Raw genomic sequence first — 19442 nt, forward strand, 5'->3', positions numbered from 1 at the left:
TGGAATGACCTTGACATGTCTATTCTGTGATGGTAGCCATTTCTAATCTAACATATACTTTTCTTGTCAGCCTCAGGAGACAATCTTTTGGATTATAAACATAGACAATGGCCCAGTTTGGAAAATAACATTTTTGTATTTAACCATGAAGCAAAAATGCTTTAAATTTGAAGATGTTTACTTTCATACTTTCAATATACAATATTAGTTTTTGTAAATGTTCAAATTTTAGCTTTTTCTTTTTTTTCTTTTTCTTTTTCTTTTTTTAAATCTAGCCCATAGCATTAGCTGTGTAAGATTTTTTTTTTTTTTCCTTCAGGATTTTAACCTCTGGTACCTTATTATTAAATGAATGGGTTAATGTTGGTGTACCTTGGAATTTCAGCCATCTCTGAAACATGCATTTTCATGCAATTAGAAGATAATGGGCTCTTAAACTGCCTTTCTTATTCTTCCTGATTCTCATTAGTTAATCTTTTAAAAAGGGCTTTCAACATAGTTCATGCAATGATATGTATGGCTAAAGGAAGTGCTAAGCCTAGAAAGAAAATCAAGAAATTATTTAAGTTTGACATGAGGCAAGCTGAGTACATCTGGACTTTCCCCTGCCTTACAAATGTTTTGAGATGATCTTGACATTCCAGTCCTTAGAGAGTCAGAAGGGAAAGCTGTTTCCTTGGCAGGCTGAGAAATGCTATCCAAAGTCTCAGTTTCTGTCTCTTCTAGGCCCACTTCTTCATCAGTTATAAATAAAGTGGACTCTCTCCATTTGGGATAAAACTCTTGGCTGCCTCTGGAGCCCCCCGAGTCACTACCTGAAAGCTGCACATTCAGTTCCTCCGTTGATCTGATCAGGTTTTGTACAGATAATGATTTGCCCAAATCTTTTTGTACTGAAGGGCGAACAGACAGCAGGGTCTCTCCTCCCATGTCAAAGCTTTTTCTCAGGGAACGATCCTTGGTTGGGTTGGACTGTACAGATGGAATGCTTTCCTTTGAGGCAACGAGGCAGGCAGTGACATCGGAGATACTCTCCTGCATGGTGGCAGGGCTTATCTGTATGGGCTCAGGTTTGGGGATGTGTTTGATCGCTGGGAGAGGGGGGATCTGTAAGGTGGTGGGGGCCACTGGCTTGGTCACCTGGTGTATTTGGTTTGTAATGTTGTTGGTGACCACCATTGCCGGTCCATCGCTTTGACTCATTGGCACCGGTGTTGCTTGGCTATGCATAGTTGGGCTGAGAGCATAGAAAGTCTGAGTGCTGAACTCATTTGGTGTAAGTATAAACTGCAGGCCTCGGGAGATGTTGGCACTGGCCGACCTGGTTAAGCAGCCACTGTTTTGTGCGGAACTGGACAGATCTTTGCTGTCCACAGGACTTTGATAATCGGATGTTTGTTCACATTCAAATGGTGGAATTTGAAATGAAGCCAAAGTCAGGGCTGATGCAGAGCCTTTCCTTAGGACCTGTTGATATATGTCCAGCAGGCAGTCCAGTTTTGATTCTATAGACTGTACCTAGAAGGTAGAAAAATGGCACACATGAACATCAATAAAGAATCATAGATATAGTATTAGAAAGGTCCTTGTAGCAAATATTCTTTTTTATTTTATAGACAAGGAAACTAAACACAGGAGATAGATTAGGAATGTCAATTGTTTCAATCGATGGAGGAATTTTTAAAAATGAATTTTTTGGAAATTTTACTATGATTTATTATTTCTCCTATCTGTACATATACATTTTAACTATAATTGCAAGCAGATATTATAATTTTACTTTAAATATTCAAATTTTTTCACTCTAATTTTTTCCTTTGTCTCTTTTCTTCTCCATCCATTGAAAAGGCAAGAAAAAGAAAGCCTATTATAAATATGTAGTCATGCAAAACAAATTTCTGAATTAGCGAGGCTAAAGAAAAAGACAGTAAAAAGAAAAGTCTTTCATCTATAGTCTTAGTCCATTAAAAATCTCTTGGGAGGGTGATAGCATTATTAATTAGTAAGTCTTTAGCACAGTTAGCTACTGGTCCTTTGGAATTGTGGTTGATTATTAAATTGATCAGTTGGTCCATTAGATATCTCTCTGGGAGGGGTGATAGCATTATTAATCAGTAAGTCTTTAACATAGTCACTGGGTCTTTTGAAATTATGGTTGAATATTGAGTTGATCAGTTAGTACGTTAGATCTCTCTTTGGAGGGGTGATAGGATTATTAATCAGTAAGTTTTTAGCATAGTTAGCCACTGGTCTTTTGGAATTGTGATTGGTTATTGAGTTGATTAATTGATTATCTTTACAATATTGTGATCATTGTATGGTTTTCCTGGTTCTGCTCACTCCACTCTGTATCATTTCATAGTCTTCATTTGAAAGACTTTCATAGACTTTCATTTGAAAGTCTTCACTTTCAGCTACAATTCTGTAGCTGCCTATTATAGAAATGATCCCTGAAAATATTCATAATAAGTCTTCATTAAAAATTCATTCTACTTTCTCTAGTATGTTCAAATGCACTGTGCCAATTGACATAAATTGGTCCTTCAAGGTATGCTTAAATTTCTTTCTAGTGTTAAATGGTTTATACAGTGTCATACAAGTAGTAATTCTAGAAGAGTCAGTATTCAAACTCAGTTTGTTTGATGCTCAACTTAGGACTCATCCTACTGAATCATATAGTCTTCTAATTTAATTCAATTTGTACTTATCAAACACTGGGCTGTCAATTACTGTTCTAGATACTAACAATAAAAGCAAAAATCAAATCAGAACATGTCTGCTCTCAAAGAGCTTAAATTCTACAGGAGAATTTTCCTTTACAATGTAAGAACTGAAACAGAAGTTTAAATCTTACATATGATGCTTCCTGGTTGTGTGATCATACGCAAGTCACTTTCTCATGCAATAGGCTTCTTCAAAATCCAATTGATAACACTTGTAGTATTTTCTTCACAGGGTGGTTGTATGGCTTATATTGAGATTATATATGCCAGAAAATTTGAAAATGCTTTAATAATGTCAATTATTGTTACTATTTGTATTGATTTTTGGCATCTTTTACTCTTTCTGACATTTAGTATGTTATTAATCAATGTTTGTTGAATTAATTGAATTGAATTAAAAAGGAGCTTAAGTCTAGTAGAATTCTCCTATAGGACTGCTCTTTGAGGGAGGAGACTCTTTTATCAGGAAAGCATCCAAGAACTATGGGACAAATAGAGATAAAATTTAAAAGGCTGCCATTTCTAGAACTTAAAATTAAAATGAAGATATGTGAGAAATAAAGGACAATTATATCATATAGGAAAAAAGTATACTGGACTTAATATCTGGAGACCTAGTTTCAGATTTTGGTCTTCTATTTAATAGTTGAATGACATTTAGCAAGTCACTTAGAAGATTTACACGTTAGTTTACTTATCCGTAAAATGTGGATAATAACATTTTCAGCATTTACTTTATAGGACTGCTGTGGCAAAAACATTTTAAAAAATCTTAAATTATTATTCAAAGATGAGTTATTATTATTCAGGCAAGTCTACTTATATATATATACATACACACATACATAATATATGTATATATACACACATTTATTTCAGGTTAAATTGCTTTGAGTAGGAGGCTTGAATTATGTATTTTTTCTGCATTCAGACCCTGAGAATTTTTCTACTAGCTGTGCATTTATAATTAAAATAATTTTTCCTGTATTAAAAAAAAAAAGTATAATGATAAATCGAACTGAACTACTGGAAACCAGAACAGAAGAAAGCAAGCCTTTGCCTTTTAAAACTGAAAACATATAATGGTTTCCAGCTCAAATTATTTTAATCATTGTACTGAACTGTTGCTTTTTAAAAAATTTGTTTGTATCCTAGAAAAAAAATACATATCTAATATATTTTTCCATTTTATTCCTTCTGGGTTTTATCTTTTTTTTTTTTTTTTTTTTCCTGATGTGTATTACCTGAAATATACCTGACCTCTTGTGATCAAACCAGATAGATGAGACAAAAAGAAGACCAGACAGTTACCAAGGCTAGCTGAAACATACCTGCTTCTCAACCTTGACCACACGACCTAGCATGCTGAGGTCATCCGCAGTTTCTAGCTCTGCAGTGTTTTTCTCTCGGCTCTTCTTATCTGATGTAATTTGCCCTTTTCCAAGAATTTGATCAACGCTGTCAGAGAACAAAATTGAAATGAGTGTGGCTCCTAATGAAAAAGGCCTTGACACAGTCTGGTGGGTGAAATGATTTGGAAAGAAAAGGGAAATACAGTTATTTAAACATATGTTGAAATAAAACAAAAGGTTGACTTTATTCTTGTTGGTGTTTATTCCAAGAGATGTAAAATTTTACTCACATAAATACCTTTTTTCTTTTCTTTTTCTCCTTTCTTCCCTCCTTTCTTTCCTTTCTTCCTTTTGTTTTTTCTTTCTTTTTTCTCTTTCTTTTACTCTGTCTCTCTTCCTTCCTTTCTTCTTTCCTTTCTTCCTTCCTTTCTTCCTTCCTCCATTCTCCCTTTTTCCTTTCTTCCTTTTTTTTCTTTCCTCTTTCCCTCCCTCCCTCCCTCCCTCCCTCCCTCCCTCCCTCCCTCCCTCCCTCTTTTTCTCTCTCTTTTCTTTACTTCTTTTTCTCCCTCCCTCCCTCTCTCTCCTTTTCCCCTCCTTCTCTTTCTTCTTTCTTCCCTCCCTTCCTTTCTCCCTTCCCTCCACTTTTTGTCTTACTAATGCAGAGCACAATATCTAGTGATAGAACTTCCAAATTTAGCCGAATTGGTTCTCAGATGACAGTCCCAGAAACATAGACTCTAAGAACTAGAGAAACTTCCAAAGTCTAGCCCATCTACAACCAAGAATCTCACCAACCATTATTCCTTATTGATCGTCCAACTTTTGCTTGAAGATTTCCAAAGAGGGGTAACCCATTAGCTGTTGATTTCATTCCACTTCTTGAAAGTCATAATCATTATGAAATATTTCCTGTCAACTACTCTAATTTTGTCTTTTTTTTCCCAAATTTTTTAATTTCCATTAAAGGTAAATACTATCTGCAACAAGAGTTAACTTTACATAGAAATAAAGGATTGATAAATAGGACCAGAATAATCACTGTGTGTGTGTGTGTGTGTGTGTGTGTGTGTGTGTGAAATAAGTATGCATCCAGTAAACGATTTTTTGCTTGTCTAATATAAAAACATCTCTTTCCTTGATTAGCTGAATAGTGCATACACTATTATTCTCTTGTATCATGTATTGTGAACATTATTCCTTGATCATGATGGAACAACAATTAATTTTTTTTAGAAAAAAAAACAATAGAAAAAAGAAAGAAAAGAAAGATAAAACAAAATAGAACAAAACAGAACATTGTCATGTGCTCAGCAGAATATCAGAGAAGATTCAAAATATAAAACAATAACTCCATTTCAAGAAAGCATATACAATGATAGAAGAAATTATATTCATGACTGTCTCATATTTTATTTGCTTCTTTGTAGATTATTCTTTTGTTCTCTACTGTGCACTTTTTACTTTGTTCTTTTTTTCCTCTTTCATTTCCCCCTTTAATCAGTCTAGTTAAACTCAGATGTATATATATATTTACACACACACATTAATCTCCTCATAGACCTCCTCCCCAATATATATGTATACAAAATATGTATATACAGACATATATACATATCTACATATGCTCAGACATATATATGCACATTTACTCATATGTAAATATGCATCTAAAAGAATATTAATATGACTGACATTTAATGTAGATTTCTCTCTTGATTGAATCCTTAAGTTTGACTTTGTCTAAGATCAGTGATTATTAGTCCTACTTTCTTTTTTTTTTTTCTAATAAATTCTATTCCTGATCCTTGTTGTAGTATTTGTATTGTCTTATTTCCTATCTAGGTTAATTCTTCTACTTTAATTCTATTTCTTAATTTGCCTTATTACTTGTCACACCCTTTCCTTTTCTATTAATTTCATTCTTCTTAATCTACATTATTTCATTCCCATTAATCTAAACATCCTTCTAGACCTCACTTTATTCTTTATCCTTTTCTCATTAATTTACACATGTTAAGTAGATTTACTCATTTTTCTTGATTTCACCTTTTTGCTTTAAAGATTTTGGAGGGTGCTATATATACCCTTCTTGGTGTGTGTGTATATATATATATATATATATATATATATATATATACATATATATATATAAATATATAAAATATAAAACAATAACTCCATTTCAAGAAAGCATATATAATGATAGAAGAAATTATATTTATGACTGTCTCATATTTTATTTGCTTCTTTGTAAATTATTCTTTTGTTCTCTACTGTGCACTTTTTACTTTGTTCTTTTTTTCTTTATTCACATTGGGAAGGGTTAAATAGGCAACACTATATATATATATATAGTGTTGCCTATTTAACCCTTCCCAATGTGAATAGTTTTTCAAAACTACCAGTCTTCCCTCCCTCTCCATTAATGCTTCTGTGTCAATTCTTCTTCTGTGCCTTATTTCATATGATATAATTTCTATTTTTAGCTTTTCTTAGATAATTTTGTTTTTTAGAGCCAGATCATACTTAATTCTGCCCCAGTCTTTCTTTTGAGCTATCCAATTACTGATGTCATTTTTAAACATATGGTATACATTTCCATGCACATCACACAATTTGTCTATGTTGAATTTTTTGAAATTTATATTTGGTATTCATTCCTATGTGTTAAATTTTTTATTAAGTTCAGATTTGGGTGAGACAGATTCCTGAAAATCTACAAATTAGTTGAATATCCACTTTTTCTTTCATTCAATATTATGGATTATTTTGCTAGATATAATATTTTTGGCCATAAACCTAGTTCTTTTGATTACCAGAACCTGTGATCTTTCATTGTGGCTGCTGATAAATCCTGTCCAATTCTAATTGTAGCCCCAGCACATTTAAATTTCTTTTAATGTATATTTTGTTTCTTGCAGAATTTTCTTTTTGATCTGGAGGTTTCAAAATTTGACAAAAATATTCTTATGTGTTTTCCAAAAAGGATTTCTTTAAGGTGGTGATAGGTAGATTTTTTTTTTTTTCCTATTTCTACTTTCTCCTCATGTTCTTTCACTCCAGGACAATTTTCTTTGATTATTTCTTGCTTTATTATATCAATCTTCTTTTTTTGGTCATAGCTTTTGGGTAATTCAATTATTCTTTTAATTTCTCTTTTTGATCTGTTCTCCAGATCTATTATTTTACTTATAAGATGTTTCACATTCTGTTCTATTTTTTTCTATTCTTTATATTTTGTTTTGTTATTTCTTGGCCTATTATAGCTTCAATGGCTTCCCTTTCCCCAATTCTAATTTTCAAAGAATTATTTTCTTCTTCAAGACTCTATATCAGGACAAGTAGGTGGCCCAGTGGATAGAACACCAGCCCTGAAGTCAGGAGGACCTGAGTTCAAATGTGATCTCAGACACTTAACACATCCTAGCTGTGTGACCCTGGGAATGTCACTTAACCCCAATTCTGTCAGCAAACAAACAAAAACAAAAATCCAAAAATTCTATTTTCTTTTCTAGTTGGTTAACTTTTTTTTTTTTTTTTCATAAACTTGTTTTTCTTGAATGGTTTTAATTTAATGTTTTGCTTTTCCTCATTTTCTCTCATTTGATTTTTAAAACCATTTCTGAGTTATACAAATTTTTCCTGGGCAGGTAGTCATTTAATTTTACTTTTTTTTTTTTTTTTTTTTTAAACTTCATTGTCCTTCTCTAGAGATGAATCCTATTCCCATAGTAAATTTTTACGATTGGGTTCTCTTTTGCCAGTTTTTTTTTTTTTTTTAAATGAAAACTATTAGTGTAAGCACTTATAATATAAGGATGAGTAGATGGTACCCCTAGCTTCCTTTCAGCTTTTCCCTTTGACCTGGAACCCCAAAGCAAGAGCTCTAAAAAGTGCTTCCAGCCAGCACTGTCCCTGCCCCCCCTTCTGGACCTGACATTCCTAATCAGCCAAAGTTCCCTCAGTACATCTAGCTCAGCTCCCAAATCCTCAAGCTCTCTGACCAAACAACATACATATATATATATTATTATTTTTGAGGCAATTGGGGTTAAGTGACTTGTTTAGCGTCACACAATATTAAGTGTCTGATGCTGAATTTCAGCTTAGATTCTCCTGACTTCAGGGTTGGTACCCTGGGGCCCTTATCTATCTATCTACCTACCTACGCACTTATCTATCTATCTATCTATCTATCTATCTATCTATCTATCTATCTATATTGATGAGAAGTGACATGGTTCCGTGCATAGACAACCAACCTTAGTCAGAAAGACATGTAATTCAAGCCCTGCCTCTAACACAGGAGCATGTCTTTACATTTTTTTGTGCTTCTGACAACTAAGGGTTTAAATTATTCATTACTTATTTTAAAAGACACTTAGGTGTCTCAGTGGCTACAGAACTGGCCTTAAAGTCAGAAAGGCCTGAGTTCAAATCTAGCTTCAGACATTTACTAATTCTGTGACCTTAAGCAAGTCACTTCATCCTGATTGTCTCAGAAAAAAATAATTTGCTGATTACTTGCATAGAATTTTCATGTCAAGAATTTTCTACATTAATAAAATTATAGGAACAACAAGAAAATATGGACATGTGGGGTAAAGCTGCTATAAAATAAACTATCTTATGTTAACAACTTTGTTCCTTCTGTCTTACAGGAAGTTTGTAATGAAAAGCATTTTGAAAGTCTTAAAGAGCTACGAAATCACTATCACCACCATCATAGTTTTTAATGTTTCATGGTTGTCAATAGTGTGAATACTCTTAATAATGAGATCACAGATCCATCATTTTTAGAAATACCTTAAAAAGTTATTAAAATTAAGGTTATAACTATATTCTGTATTGGAAAAGGCAAATTATGTGTGATTTTATATGTAGGTTGAAATGATTTGGTGCCACAAAAACTTTTTCCCCCCTCTCCTTATAGTATAAAAAATTTCAATATAAAAATTAAAAAAATTAAATTTTCCCCTAAAAATTAAAATTGATTTTTCCCTAAAAAATTAGGAACTAGAGAGCAAATTCTTTTAAAGAAAAGCTTAAAATGATTTATTTAACCAGGGGCAACATAAAGTGAAGAATTAGAATAGCTGCTGGGTCACAAGCTCCTTGAGGACAAACAATATCTTCTTGCATGGTCTTGGAGTTATGAAGACTTCTAATACTTCCTGGCTGTGTGATCATGGGTTAGCCTCTCTGGGCCTCAAGATAAAGTTAGGTTGATAATAACCTGTAGTATCTCCTACACAAGGTGTTTGTGAAGTTTGTATGAGATTATTTATGTAAGATGCTTTGAAAATCTAAAAACAAAAAAAAAATACCAGTTATTATTATTATTATTATTATTATTATTATTGGATTGATTTTGGCACCTCTCCGTCTGCTTGACATCTCATACATCTAGTATATTTTAATGTTTATTGAACTAAAATAAGCATAATTTTGACTGAATGTGGATCACAACATGATATTTTCACCTTTGTTGTTGCTTGCTTTTTTCTTTCTCATTTTTTCTTTTCCTTTTTTGATCTGATTTTTCTTGTGCAGCATGATAAATGTAGAAATATGTTTAGAAAAATTACACATGTTTAACCTCTATGGGATTATTTGTTGTCTAGAAGGGGAAGGGGGGAAGAGAGGGAGAGAAATTTGGAACACAGTCTTGTAAGGGTGAATGTCGAAAATTATCTTTGCATGTATTTTGAAAATTAAAAAAAAAACTATTATTAAGAAAAAAAATAAAATAAACTTAATTCTAGGTGAATTTTATCCATGTTAAAAACAACAACTTGCTTCTGACTTACTCGGAGTTGGAACTGGATTGCCTGGACAATCATCTCAACTTTGTTTTACTCAAGACATGAAGGCTATACTTATCCAAAGCCAAGTTATTTAGTCTGCAAGATTGTAAACTTCTCTACTCAATTAATCAGTAAATCAATCAACAAGCACTTATGTTTCAGACACCAAGTTAAGCGCTGGAGAGCAAAGGAATTATCTCATTTTTTTTTTTTTTTAAATTTCCATAGCTCTTAGCTTAGTATTTTACATAGTTTCTTATACATTTGTTGTTGTTTTTTAGTTGTTTTCAGTTGTGTCTCTTCTGACCTTATTTGGGGTTTTCTTGACAAAGATACTGGAATGTATTGCCATTTCCTTCTCCTGCTTAATTGAGGCAAATACAGTTAAGTGACTTGCCCAGAGTCATTCAGTATGAGCTCAGATTTGAACTCTGGACGATAATTTTTCTTGACTCCAGGTGCTGCATTCTAACTATTGTACCACCCAAGTACTCTTCTTCTACATAGTAAGAGATAAATATTTGAATTATTGAAGGAATATAGAAAATTAATCATAATATATATTCCTACCACGTTTAACATATTTTTGGACTACTTGCCATCTAGGGGAGTGGGTGGAGGATGTGGGGAAATTAGAACACAAGGTTTTGCAAGGGTTAATGTCAAAGAATTATCAATGAATATGTTTTTAAAAATAAAAAGCTTTAATTAAAAAAAGAAAATTAATCAATAAATACTTAAAAAAAGTATATTATGCGTTATTCTCATGCTCCTTTTGTGTGTTTGTCTAGGTAAGGAGTTATGCAAGAAATACAGGGAATCCCAAAGTTTTCTGTTTTAAAGCTTAAAACTGTACCAAGACTTTTATCACATCCTGTATAATGCTTGGTTCTTGTTTGTAGGAGGTCTTTGATCAGAGAAGTCCATCTGTCTGAATGGTTGGCCTTGTTTCAACAAAGTATTGAGTTATCTAATGCTTCGAATGATTTGATAAGATGTTTTGGTTGAAAGTAAACAGGGCCAAAATGTCTTTGACATTTTCATGGATAAATTTATTTCAACCAATTAGTGAAGCATTTATTTACTTCTAACATTTCTGGCAATAGAGAAATTGTTAGAGAAGGCTTTGTCCTCAATTTAGTCAGATTGTATGCTATTCTAGGGCAGTAATTATCTTTCTATTTTGTGTTTTATAAACAAAAAAGACACCGATTCCATAAGGGTGATCTCTTATTAAATGTTCAACAATATTAGTTTGACAATACTTTCCTTCTTAGATGTGATAGAGCTGTCTCTATGTGAATGGAAGTCTTATTTCATGCTTCAGAATAGGGAATATTTTTTCATTGTGTCTTTGTATTCCCAGACTTTAGCACAATGCCTGCCTGGTACATGGGATCCTACTTGATCAGTGTTTGCTAAATGGATTATTATATCATCTTAAGAAGCTTGTTACTACAAATAAATGTTTTTTTTTTTTTAAAAAGGACTTACAACATCATCTGGTATTTCACTGTGGGGTTGATATGACCCAGGCTTTTTGAAGGTGGATTATATCATTAGAACAAAAATTCTGGTAGAATTTACCAGGTTAGTAGGACTTTTAATAGGGATGGTTGGTGTGGCCATTGTTTTATCCTGAGGAAGAAATCTCAGGGATAGTTCATATGCATTTTTAAACTAAAAAAGGGTAAAGGACCCATTACTTACCGTGTTTGAAGACTCTTGATTCTACAGAGCATATCCAGATGTCCAGCAGAATATTGTTCAATGACATCTTTCACATCATAGGGACGTAATGTCTCCTTAAACTTCCTTTTTGCAACATGAAACTTCATAATTCTGCAAAAAGAAATACATTGCCAATGATTCTGAATCTTTTTGGTTAAAGAAGATATTGAAGTTGGTGTAAAAATCAACAGTTTTAACTGCAATACTGCTGTGATCTTATTAGTGTGGAGACTAGAGGATCTTCATCTATGACCTTCCATAAATTTGCCATAAGAGGTCCCTAAAGTACTAGGGGTCTTTTCTAAATTGTCTAGACATCATTAAAAAAATATAATAAATTATTTATTTAAAATTTTTTCACAAGATTGTTTCTAAAAAATAACCTTTGCTTTATATCTTTTGTTTTCCATCAGCTACATTTTCCAATATAGCCCTCTTCCCGTGCTTCCCAGGGAGAAATCTTTTATCACAAAGAAAAAAAACTAATTAGAAAAAACCCCCAACACAGTTAAATCTAACTAACCAGAAATAGTTTGATATTATATGTAACATTCCATACTACTAAGAAACTAGGATTAGTGTGGGGGAAGAAGAGAATGGCCCTTTCTCATGTCTTTTGTTTGGGGCCAGTCTTCATTATAATTTACACCATTCATTTTCCTTTTTTTGCTGTTGTTTTTCCATTTATGTTGTTGTAGTTATTGTGTAGGGCAGGTAGGTGAAATAGTGGATAGAGTACTGGGCCTTGCTTTTCCTGAATTCAAATCTGGCCTCAGATACTTGTTAGCTATGTGACCTAGTCACTTTTACCCTGTTTTCTTCAGTTTCCTACTTTATAAAATGAGCTAGAGAAGGAAATGGGGTCAAGGACAATACTGAAAACAACAACAGTCAATGTATATAATTTTCCTGATTGTTTTGTTGGTCCCTTGTTCTCAAAGAAGATCAATAATATCGCAAGGATGATGTCTTGACTTGAATGTGAATTGGATTTAAGGGAACCAGAGCTTCTAGTTCACATTAGTTTTCTCATGCTTTCCTATGTTTTCCTATATATTCATTATTTTTTATGGTACTATAATATTTCATTACAGTCACTGATCATGACTTGTTTAGCTATTTACCAGTGGTTCACAGTGTTTCTAGTTCTTTGTGATCAAAAGGTGGTACAGTAAATACTTTAACATAATATGAGGTCTTTCTTTTTATTAGTGACCTCCTTAGGGTATATGTCTAGCAATGAAATCTCTGGGAAAAGTGAATATTCAAATACACAAACAAGAATAACAATTCAAATGTTGTTAGTTTCACTTCATAAATGAAAAAGCCAAAACCCAGAAAAATTAGATAACTTGATCAAGGTGGCAGCTACTTTAAGTGACAGAATTCATCTCTTTTGATTACAAGCCCAGCATTCAACCTAATATATGATGGAGACTAAGATTAATTTGGACTAATTGGATTAAATATTTTAGATCTGCCACCTTTTGATTCTATAGGAAAAAAATAAACCTGAGTAAAAGGATCTAGAAATCTCTAGATATACTTTTAAAATTAAAGCCAAGGGGGGCAGGTAGGTAGTGCCATGGATAGAGTACCAGCCCTGAAGTCAGGAGGAACTGAGTTCAAAGTCAGGAGGATTTGAGTTCAAATCTGGTCTCAGACACTTCTAGCTTCCTAGTGTGTGACCCTGGGCAAGTCACTTAACCCCAATTGCTTCAGCAAAAAAACCCCAAACCAAAAATAAAATAAAATTAAAGCCAAAATACAATACTGCTTTCCCCTAAGTGATTAGGAAAGTTCAGAGGTCCAGACTCATTTCCTAGAGATAGCATCTATCTAGAAATTGTTTCTGTGGTTGAGATGACCTTTATAAACTAGTTTCCAATTTCTGAAATGCAAGTGTATATTCAGGATTCTGTTTTATTGTTAGTCTTAGAGAAAATGCCTTAAAGAATATATATCTCCTTTCATAAGAACAATAATAATAATACTCTAAAATCTGCAAAGTGCTTTACATATATTATCTCATTTGATCCTCACAACAGCCTACAAAGTAGGTGTTACTATTATTCCTATCATTCTGAGAGTGATATTGAAATAGAAAAGATTGTTTCATGCCCAGAGTCACATAAATAAACCCAGTAAATAAATGTCTGAGGTAGCATTTGAATTTAAATCTTCCTGATTCCAGGTAATCCTGGAACACCCCACTCCAACCCCAGCTAAAGACAACTATGTGGTGGGTCAATACATTTTTATAATATATTAATATAATTATATTTTAAAAAATCTAGGCTTATAATTTCTTTCCCTATCACTCCTCTCCCCTTACATATATTTCAGAGGAGGTATAAGATTGGATAAACCTGCCCATGGTCACAAAGTTAGAATTATGATAGACAGATCTTGAGCAAAGCATTTTTGACTCCCAGGCTGGTCCCCTACTATACTACATGGCTTAAAACTTTTTCCACTCACAGTCCCTTTTAATCTGAGAAATTTTTTATGTGGGCCCTCAAATAAAACATTTAGATAATAAATCATAATTTTGTGACCCCTGCATTCATTTATGAAATCCCACGAGGATTTGTGAACCAGTTTTAGAAACTGGGCTCTATTACAGCATGATACCTCTCATGGCTACTTATGTTTTTAAAAAAAATTCCTAAAAGCTTTCGAAGATTAAGGTGGGAGATTAAAAAAAAAAAGCAGATTGAAAGAAAAACTCACAGGAAACAGACCTATCCATAGGAAATGTATACACTCATAAACACACACAGATGTGTACACACATGTACACATGTACTTGTGAAAGCATATTTAAATATAGAAACTTGTAATACAAAATGGATCTTCTAGGATCTTAAAATGGATATACTCTATATAGCTAATTGCCAATCAGAGAGGAGAGATCCAGAGTGCAGAAAACCATACAGCAGTCCTTCTGTTTTCAATTTAATACATTTTTTTGATAAACCATTTGTTCCTTTGTCTACTATAACAGAGAAATTGTTGTAACTCAATGCTGTTTTCACATTGAAGCCCTGAAAACGTAGTGTACATTCAGGTGTTTCTCTATAATTTGTATCTCTTTATCCATTCTCTTCCCCACCCATTATTTTTTCCTATTATCTTGGATTTTTTTTTTCTTATAGAAAGATTTAAATAGATGACAATTATTAGAAGATAACTGATTGAAGGATAGTTTGTTTCAATTTAGCATCTTGTTATTTTGGTATGGTAATGATGATGATACTTGATATTTATTTAATGCTTAAAGATTTTCAAAGTACTTTATATAGATATCAATCTTATTTGATCCTCACAACTATTGGATGTAGATACTGTTATTGTTCCCATTTTAGACAAACAGGTAATTAACATCTGAAGAGGCAATTCTTAAGTCTTTCTGACTCCCAAATTCATCATTCAATCCACTAATCCATACTACTTTCTTGTCTCTCTGGCTTTTCTTTTCTAACTTTTGTAGTAACAACCTGATTTTGATTATATTTGGAATATATCAACTTTTTTTTTTCTTTAACATGTACATTTTTATTTGAATTGATCTTAATTGTACAGGTAAAGCTCTTCTCAAAATTCTTGGAGAAACTGTAAATTTCTTCTTTCTCATCTATATTGGGGTCAGAGAGGGAATTTAGGGAGGCCATTCTTTATGGCTCCAATAATTAAAAAAAAAAGAAACCTGTTCAACTTTTGGTTCATTTGTGGGTCAGGTAACCATCATAAAACAGCTGAAAAATGGACTCCAGGAAGTTTTCTAATAGTTGTGATTGTACTGACTGAGGGCCACAAGCCTAGGAGTCTGCATGTCATCAAACAGTAATATTAGGAGCAGGAATGGCCTGAGGCTATAGTGCCATGGCCCATGAAAACTAGTGGGCCCTCATTTGCTCTATTTTAAGCTGCAAGCTATCACCTAGTCATAATATTTCATATAAAAACATTAGCTAATTTAATTTTTATTGCACATAATTTACTGTCTGTAAGCTAGCCAAGACTAAGGGGGAAAAAAGCCCATAGTTAATCATTGTGATCAATATTATTATGTCAAATGTAAGGCCATGAAGCTGGCAGCTTTTATTATTTCTTTATGACAAGATGATGAAAAATATGCAAAATGGGTTTTAAAATGTCTAATGGGCCACCAGTCTGATTGCTTCATAGAATATTGGCTTCCCAAGTGGCATAGGCTGCCACATTGATTTATCAAAACTAAACTCTTAAACATGGGATTCATAATATTTTGAATGTTTGAAACTGAACATATAAAGCAGACTTACTAATTAAGGACTAACCATTCTAAGATAGAAATAGAACAATTTTTCTTGTTCTTGGAGGTGGGAATGAAAGGAGGCTAAGAGATAATGACAATAATGGATCTTTCTATAGTCTTGTAAATTTTGCAAAAGTATTTATATATACATTATCTCTTTGGAGTCTATGAAGTAGGTAATAGAAATCTTAGGTTTAGAACTAAAACATATCTTATAGGATCCACTTCAATACTCTCATTTTACAGATAAGGAAACTGAGTCCAGAGAGGTTGAATGAAGTAGGAATCTTCTGATTCAGTTAATTACATTTGATAAAACAGAATGGATTTATAAAAGTAGCTAATTTTCTGTTAATTTAGACTTGCTTACAGAGTATGATGATTCTCTGGGTTTTCCCAGAGAAGATCAAGAAGAAAGAGATTTATACTTCTAGGCTATGCTACAGAGGGAGTGTGCCAGGAAGGTGTATGCTATAAGCTAGGTTTTCATGTAGTGCAGTGAGTCTCAAAGTGTGTGGTTTGCAGGGTGTTGAGAGTTTTAGAACATCCAAGGAGATAAAAATTAAAAAAAAATACTTTCCTTTACTGCATCTGTATCTTAAAGAGATCATAAAAGAAAGAAAAAGACCCGCATTTGCAAAAATGTTGGTAGCAGCCCTTTTTGTAGTGGCAAGGAACTGGAAACTGAGTGGATGGAGAATGGCTGAATGAATTATGATATATAAATGTGGAATATTATTGTTCTGTAAGAAATGATAAGCAGACTGGTTTCAGAGAGGCTTGGAAAGACTTACATGAATTGATGCTAAGTGAAATGAGCAGAACCAAGAGATCATTGTACACAGCAAGAAGATTATGTGATGATTAACTGTGATGGACTTGGCTCTTTTCAAAAGTGAGGTGATTCAAAGAAATTCCAAGAGACTTATGATGATTGTTATTTATCTTTCATTCTCAAAAAGGACCATAACATCAAGGAGGTGAAAGAAAGTGCCACCTGTATCCAGAGAGAGAACTATGGAGACTGAATGTGGATCAGAATAAAGGATTTTCACCTTTTTTTTTTTGCTTTTTTTTTTTTGTTCCTTTTTTGTTTTTGTTTTTCTTTTGATCTGATATTTTTGTGCAGCATGATGACTATGGAAATGTGTTTAGAAGAGTTATACAGTCACCTATATTGCATTACTTAAGGAGGGGGGAAAAGGGAGGTGAGGGTGAAAAATTTGGAACACAAGATTTTGCAAAGATGAGTGTTGAAAACTATCTTTGCATGTATAAATAAATAAAATACTATTTAAAATAAATGCATAAAATAAAATACATTGAAAAAATGCCAATATGTTATTTACCTCTTAAGATACTTTTTCCTTTTTCAACTACCTATCTGTGTAAGGCTGAATTTTCTTCATATACTTTAGCCAAAAAATATCTTTCAATAGATTGAGTGCAGATGGAAATCCCTTGTTCTCTGTTAAGCAGACATTAAAGAAATGTATAAAAATATGTAGAACAAAAATATTCTTCTGACTTAATTTTGTTTGGAAAATATATTTGTTTTTCCCAGATGTATTTGCGTTAACATATGAGTATTTTTGTTTAAATGAATTAATAAACATTTTAAAATTTATTGATTTTAATTTATAATATGGCAAATATCTATATATATATGAAAATATATGAATTATATTATGTATTATAAATAATATTACATAACATTTATACATATGAAATCCACAGAACCAAGAGTGCTTTGGGATTCTCAGTTTTTAAGTGTATAAAGAGATCTGTAGACCAACAAATCTGAGAATTATTGAGAATGTTTCATCTTAGATTTCTCCTTATTGGAGGAAGAAGGAAAAGCTGGAGGATAATTTGTTGAATATATTGGACTTGTTGGAAACTTTAATGACTTCATAGACATTTAAATATCCAAATGAGCATATTTTAATTTCCGCTCAAAGACCTGGGAATTATGTAATTGGTACTTCTGCTATAGATTATAGGCAATCTCAGTAAAAACCTAGGTATCAATGGGCTGTGGTTTTTGGGGTTTTTTTGGACTTTTTTTTGAGTCATATTCTCAACAGTGGAATGAGCCCTTGGAGTTCCCTGGGATCAAAATCTACAGTGGATTTTCCAGAACCACTTTTTCCCTTCTCCCCACCTTTACTTTCTCCCCAGCAAATATCAAAGGGGCAGGATCCAATAATTTAGGTAGAATCATAAGTAGAATTACAATGAATCAAAACTTTTGTATCTTAAGCTCTGGCTGTGAGTTCAGAGCTTTTCATAATTTGGCTTCCTCCTACTTTTCTGTCTTATACTTTATTCCTCCTCTTCTCCCCTTGTTTAAATAATCTTTGATCTAGTGTTACTAACCCCATTCTATTCCTCAAACTCTAGCGATTAATTATATTAATTACACTAAAAAGTCACAAACCATCAAATATCAATTTGGAAGAGCTAAAGTAAGAAAATGGAAAGAATAAACTATTTCTTGACAACCTAGTACCAAATAGGGCAGCAGTGGATAGAATTGTGGACTTGGAGTCAGGAAGACTCATCTTCCTGAGTTCAAATCTGATCTCAGACACTCAATAGCTCTGTGACTCTGGTTAAATCATTTAATCCTGTTTACCTCATTTCCCTCATCTGTAAAATGAGCTAGAGAAGGAAATGAAAAATCATTACAGTATCTTTGCCAAGAAAACTCTAAATGAGGACACAAAGAGCAGAACACAACGGAAATGATTCAACAACAATAGCTTTTAAGGAGTGATTCATTCTTATAATCAAGAAGTTGCTCTACACTTAGAAGAATTGAACCATATACATATTGATGCTTTGACTATAGATGGATAAAAGAAGTATCTGCCAATTAGAAGTATGCCTCAAAGGCCATAGAAAAGTGAATAAATGATTTAAAGCAGTAAATTTTATTTCATGGAACCATTGGGGGGGGGAAAGACCATTATGAAAATAATTACATCATATATGTTGCAGAGATTGAAGAAGGAAAATTCTCTAAAGAATTTGACAAGATGCTCCCAATTAAATCAATATAAGCTTTGGTTCTCTTCAACTTCATTCAATACAATGGCTAGGAGGAACAAATATAGTAAGAAAATTAAAAAAATAATTTATTTCTTAACAATCTAGTATTAAATATATGCATATATATGCATGTATATGTATAGACATATAACATATAAATCATTAATTTTTTTAGATGGATAAGATTGGAAATAGGCTATTAAACTATTTACATCATCTTGGGGTCTTAGCTTATCTCTCCTAGCATTTAGCACAGTGATTGGCACATAGCTCTTAATAAATGCTTGTTGACTGACTGACTTTTCACAATAATAAAAAAAGGCCAGATGTTGTGTGTAAAAAGAAATAAGCTTTATATTGATGGGGATGTAGTTATATTAATTGGTACTTTAATCAATTAACCAATCTATTTAATCAAAATGTGAGTACTAATCTCTCACTATATGCCAGGCACTGAGCTAAACTCTGGGATTAC

At 32.7% G+C, this 19442-nt stretch overlaps 1 protein-coding gene across 1 annotated transcript in view; it reads right to left on the reverse strand.

Annotated features, from left to right (window-relative positions):
* Positions 1–250: 250 nt before the first annotated feature.
* Positions 251–19442, reverse strand: part of KCNQ5 (potassium voltage-gated channel subfamily Q member 5) — a 628906-nt gene continuing 609714 nt past the window's right edge. The window contains exons 12-14 of the mRNA XM_074310500.1: positions 11593–11724; positions 4055–4181; positions 251–1518 (exon numbers count right to left, since the gene is read on the reverse strand). Of these exons, the coding sequence (XP_074166601.1) occupies positions 559–1518; positions 4055–4181; positions 11593–11724 (1219 nt within the window). The 3' untranslated portion in view covers positions 251–558. The remainder of the gene's footprint in view (positions 1519–4054; positions 4182–11592; positions 11725–19442) is intronic.

Source organism: Sminthopsis crassicaudata, chromosome 4, assembly GCF_048593235.1.
Source record: "Sminthopsis crassicaudata isolate SCR6 chromosome 4, ASM4859323v1, whole genome shotgun sequence".
Taxonomy (NCBI): domain Eukaryota; kingdom Metazoa; phylum Chordata; class Mammalia; order Dasyuromorphia; family Dasyuridae; genus Sminthopsis; species Sminthopsis crassicaudata.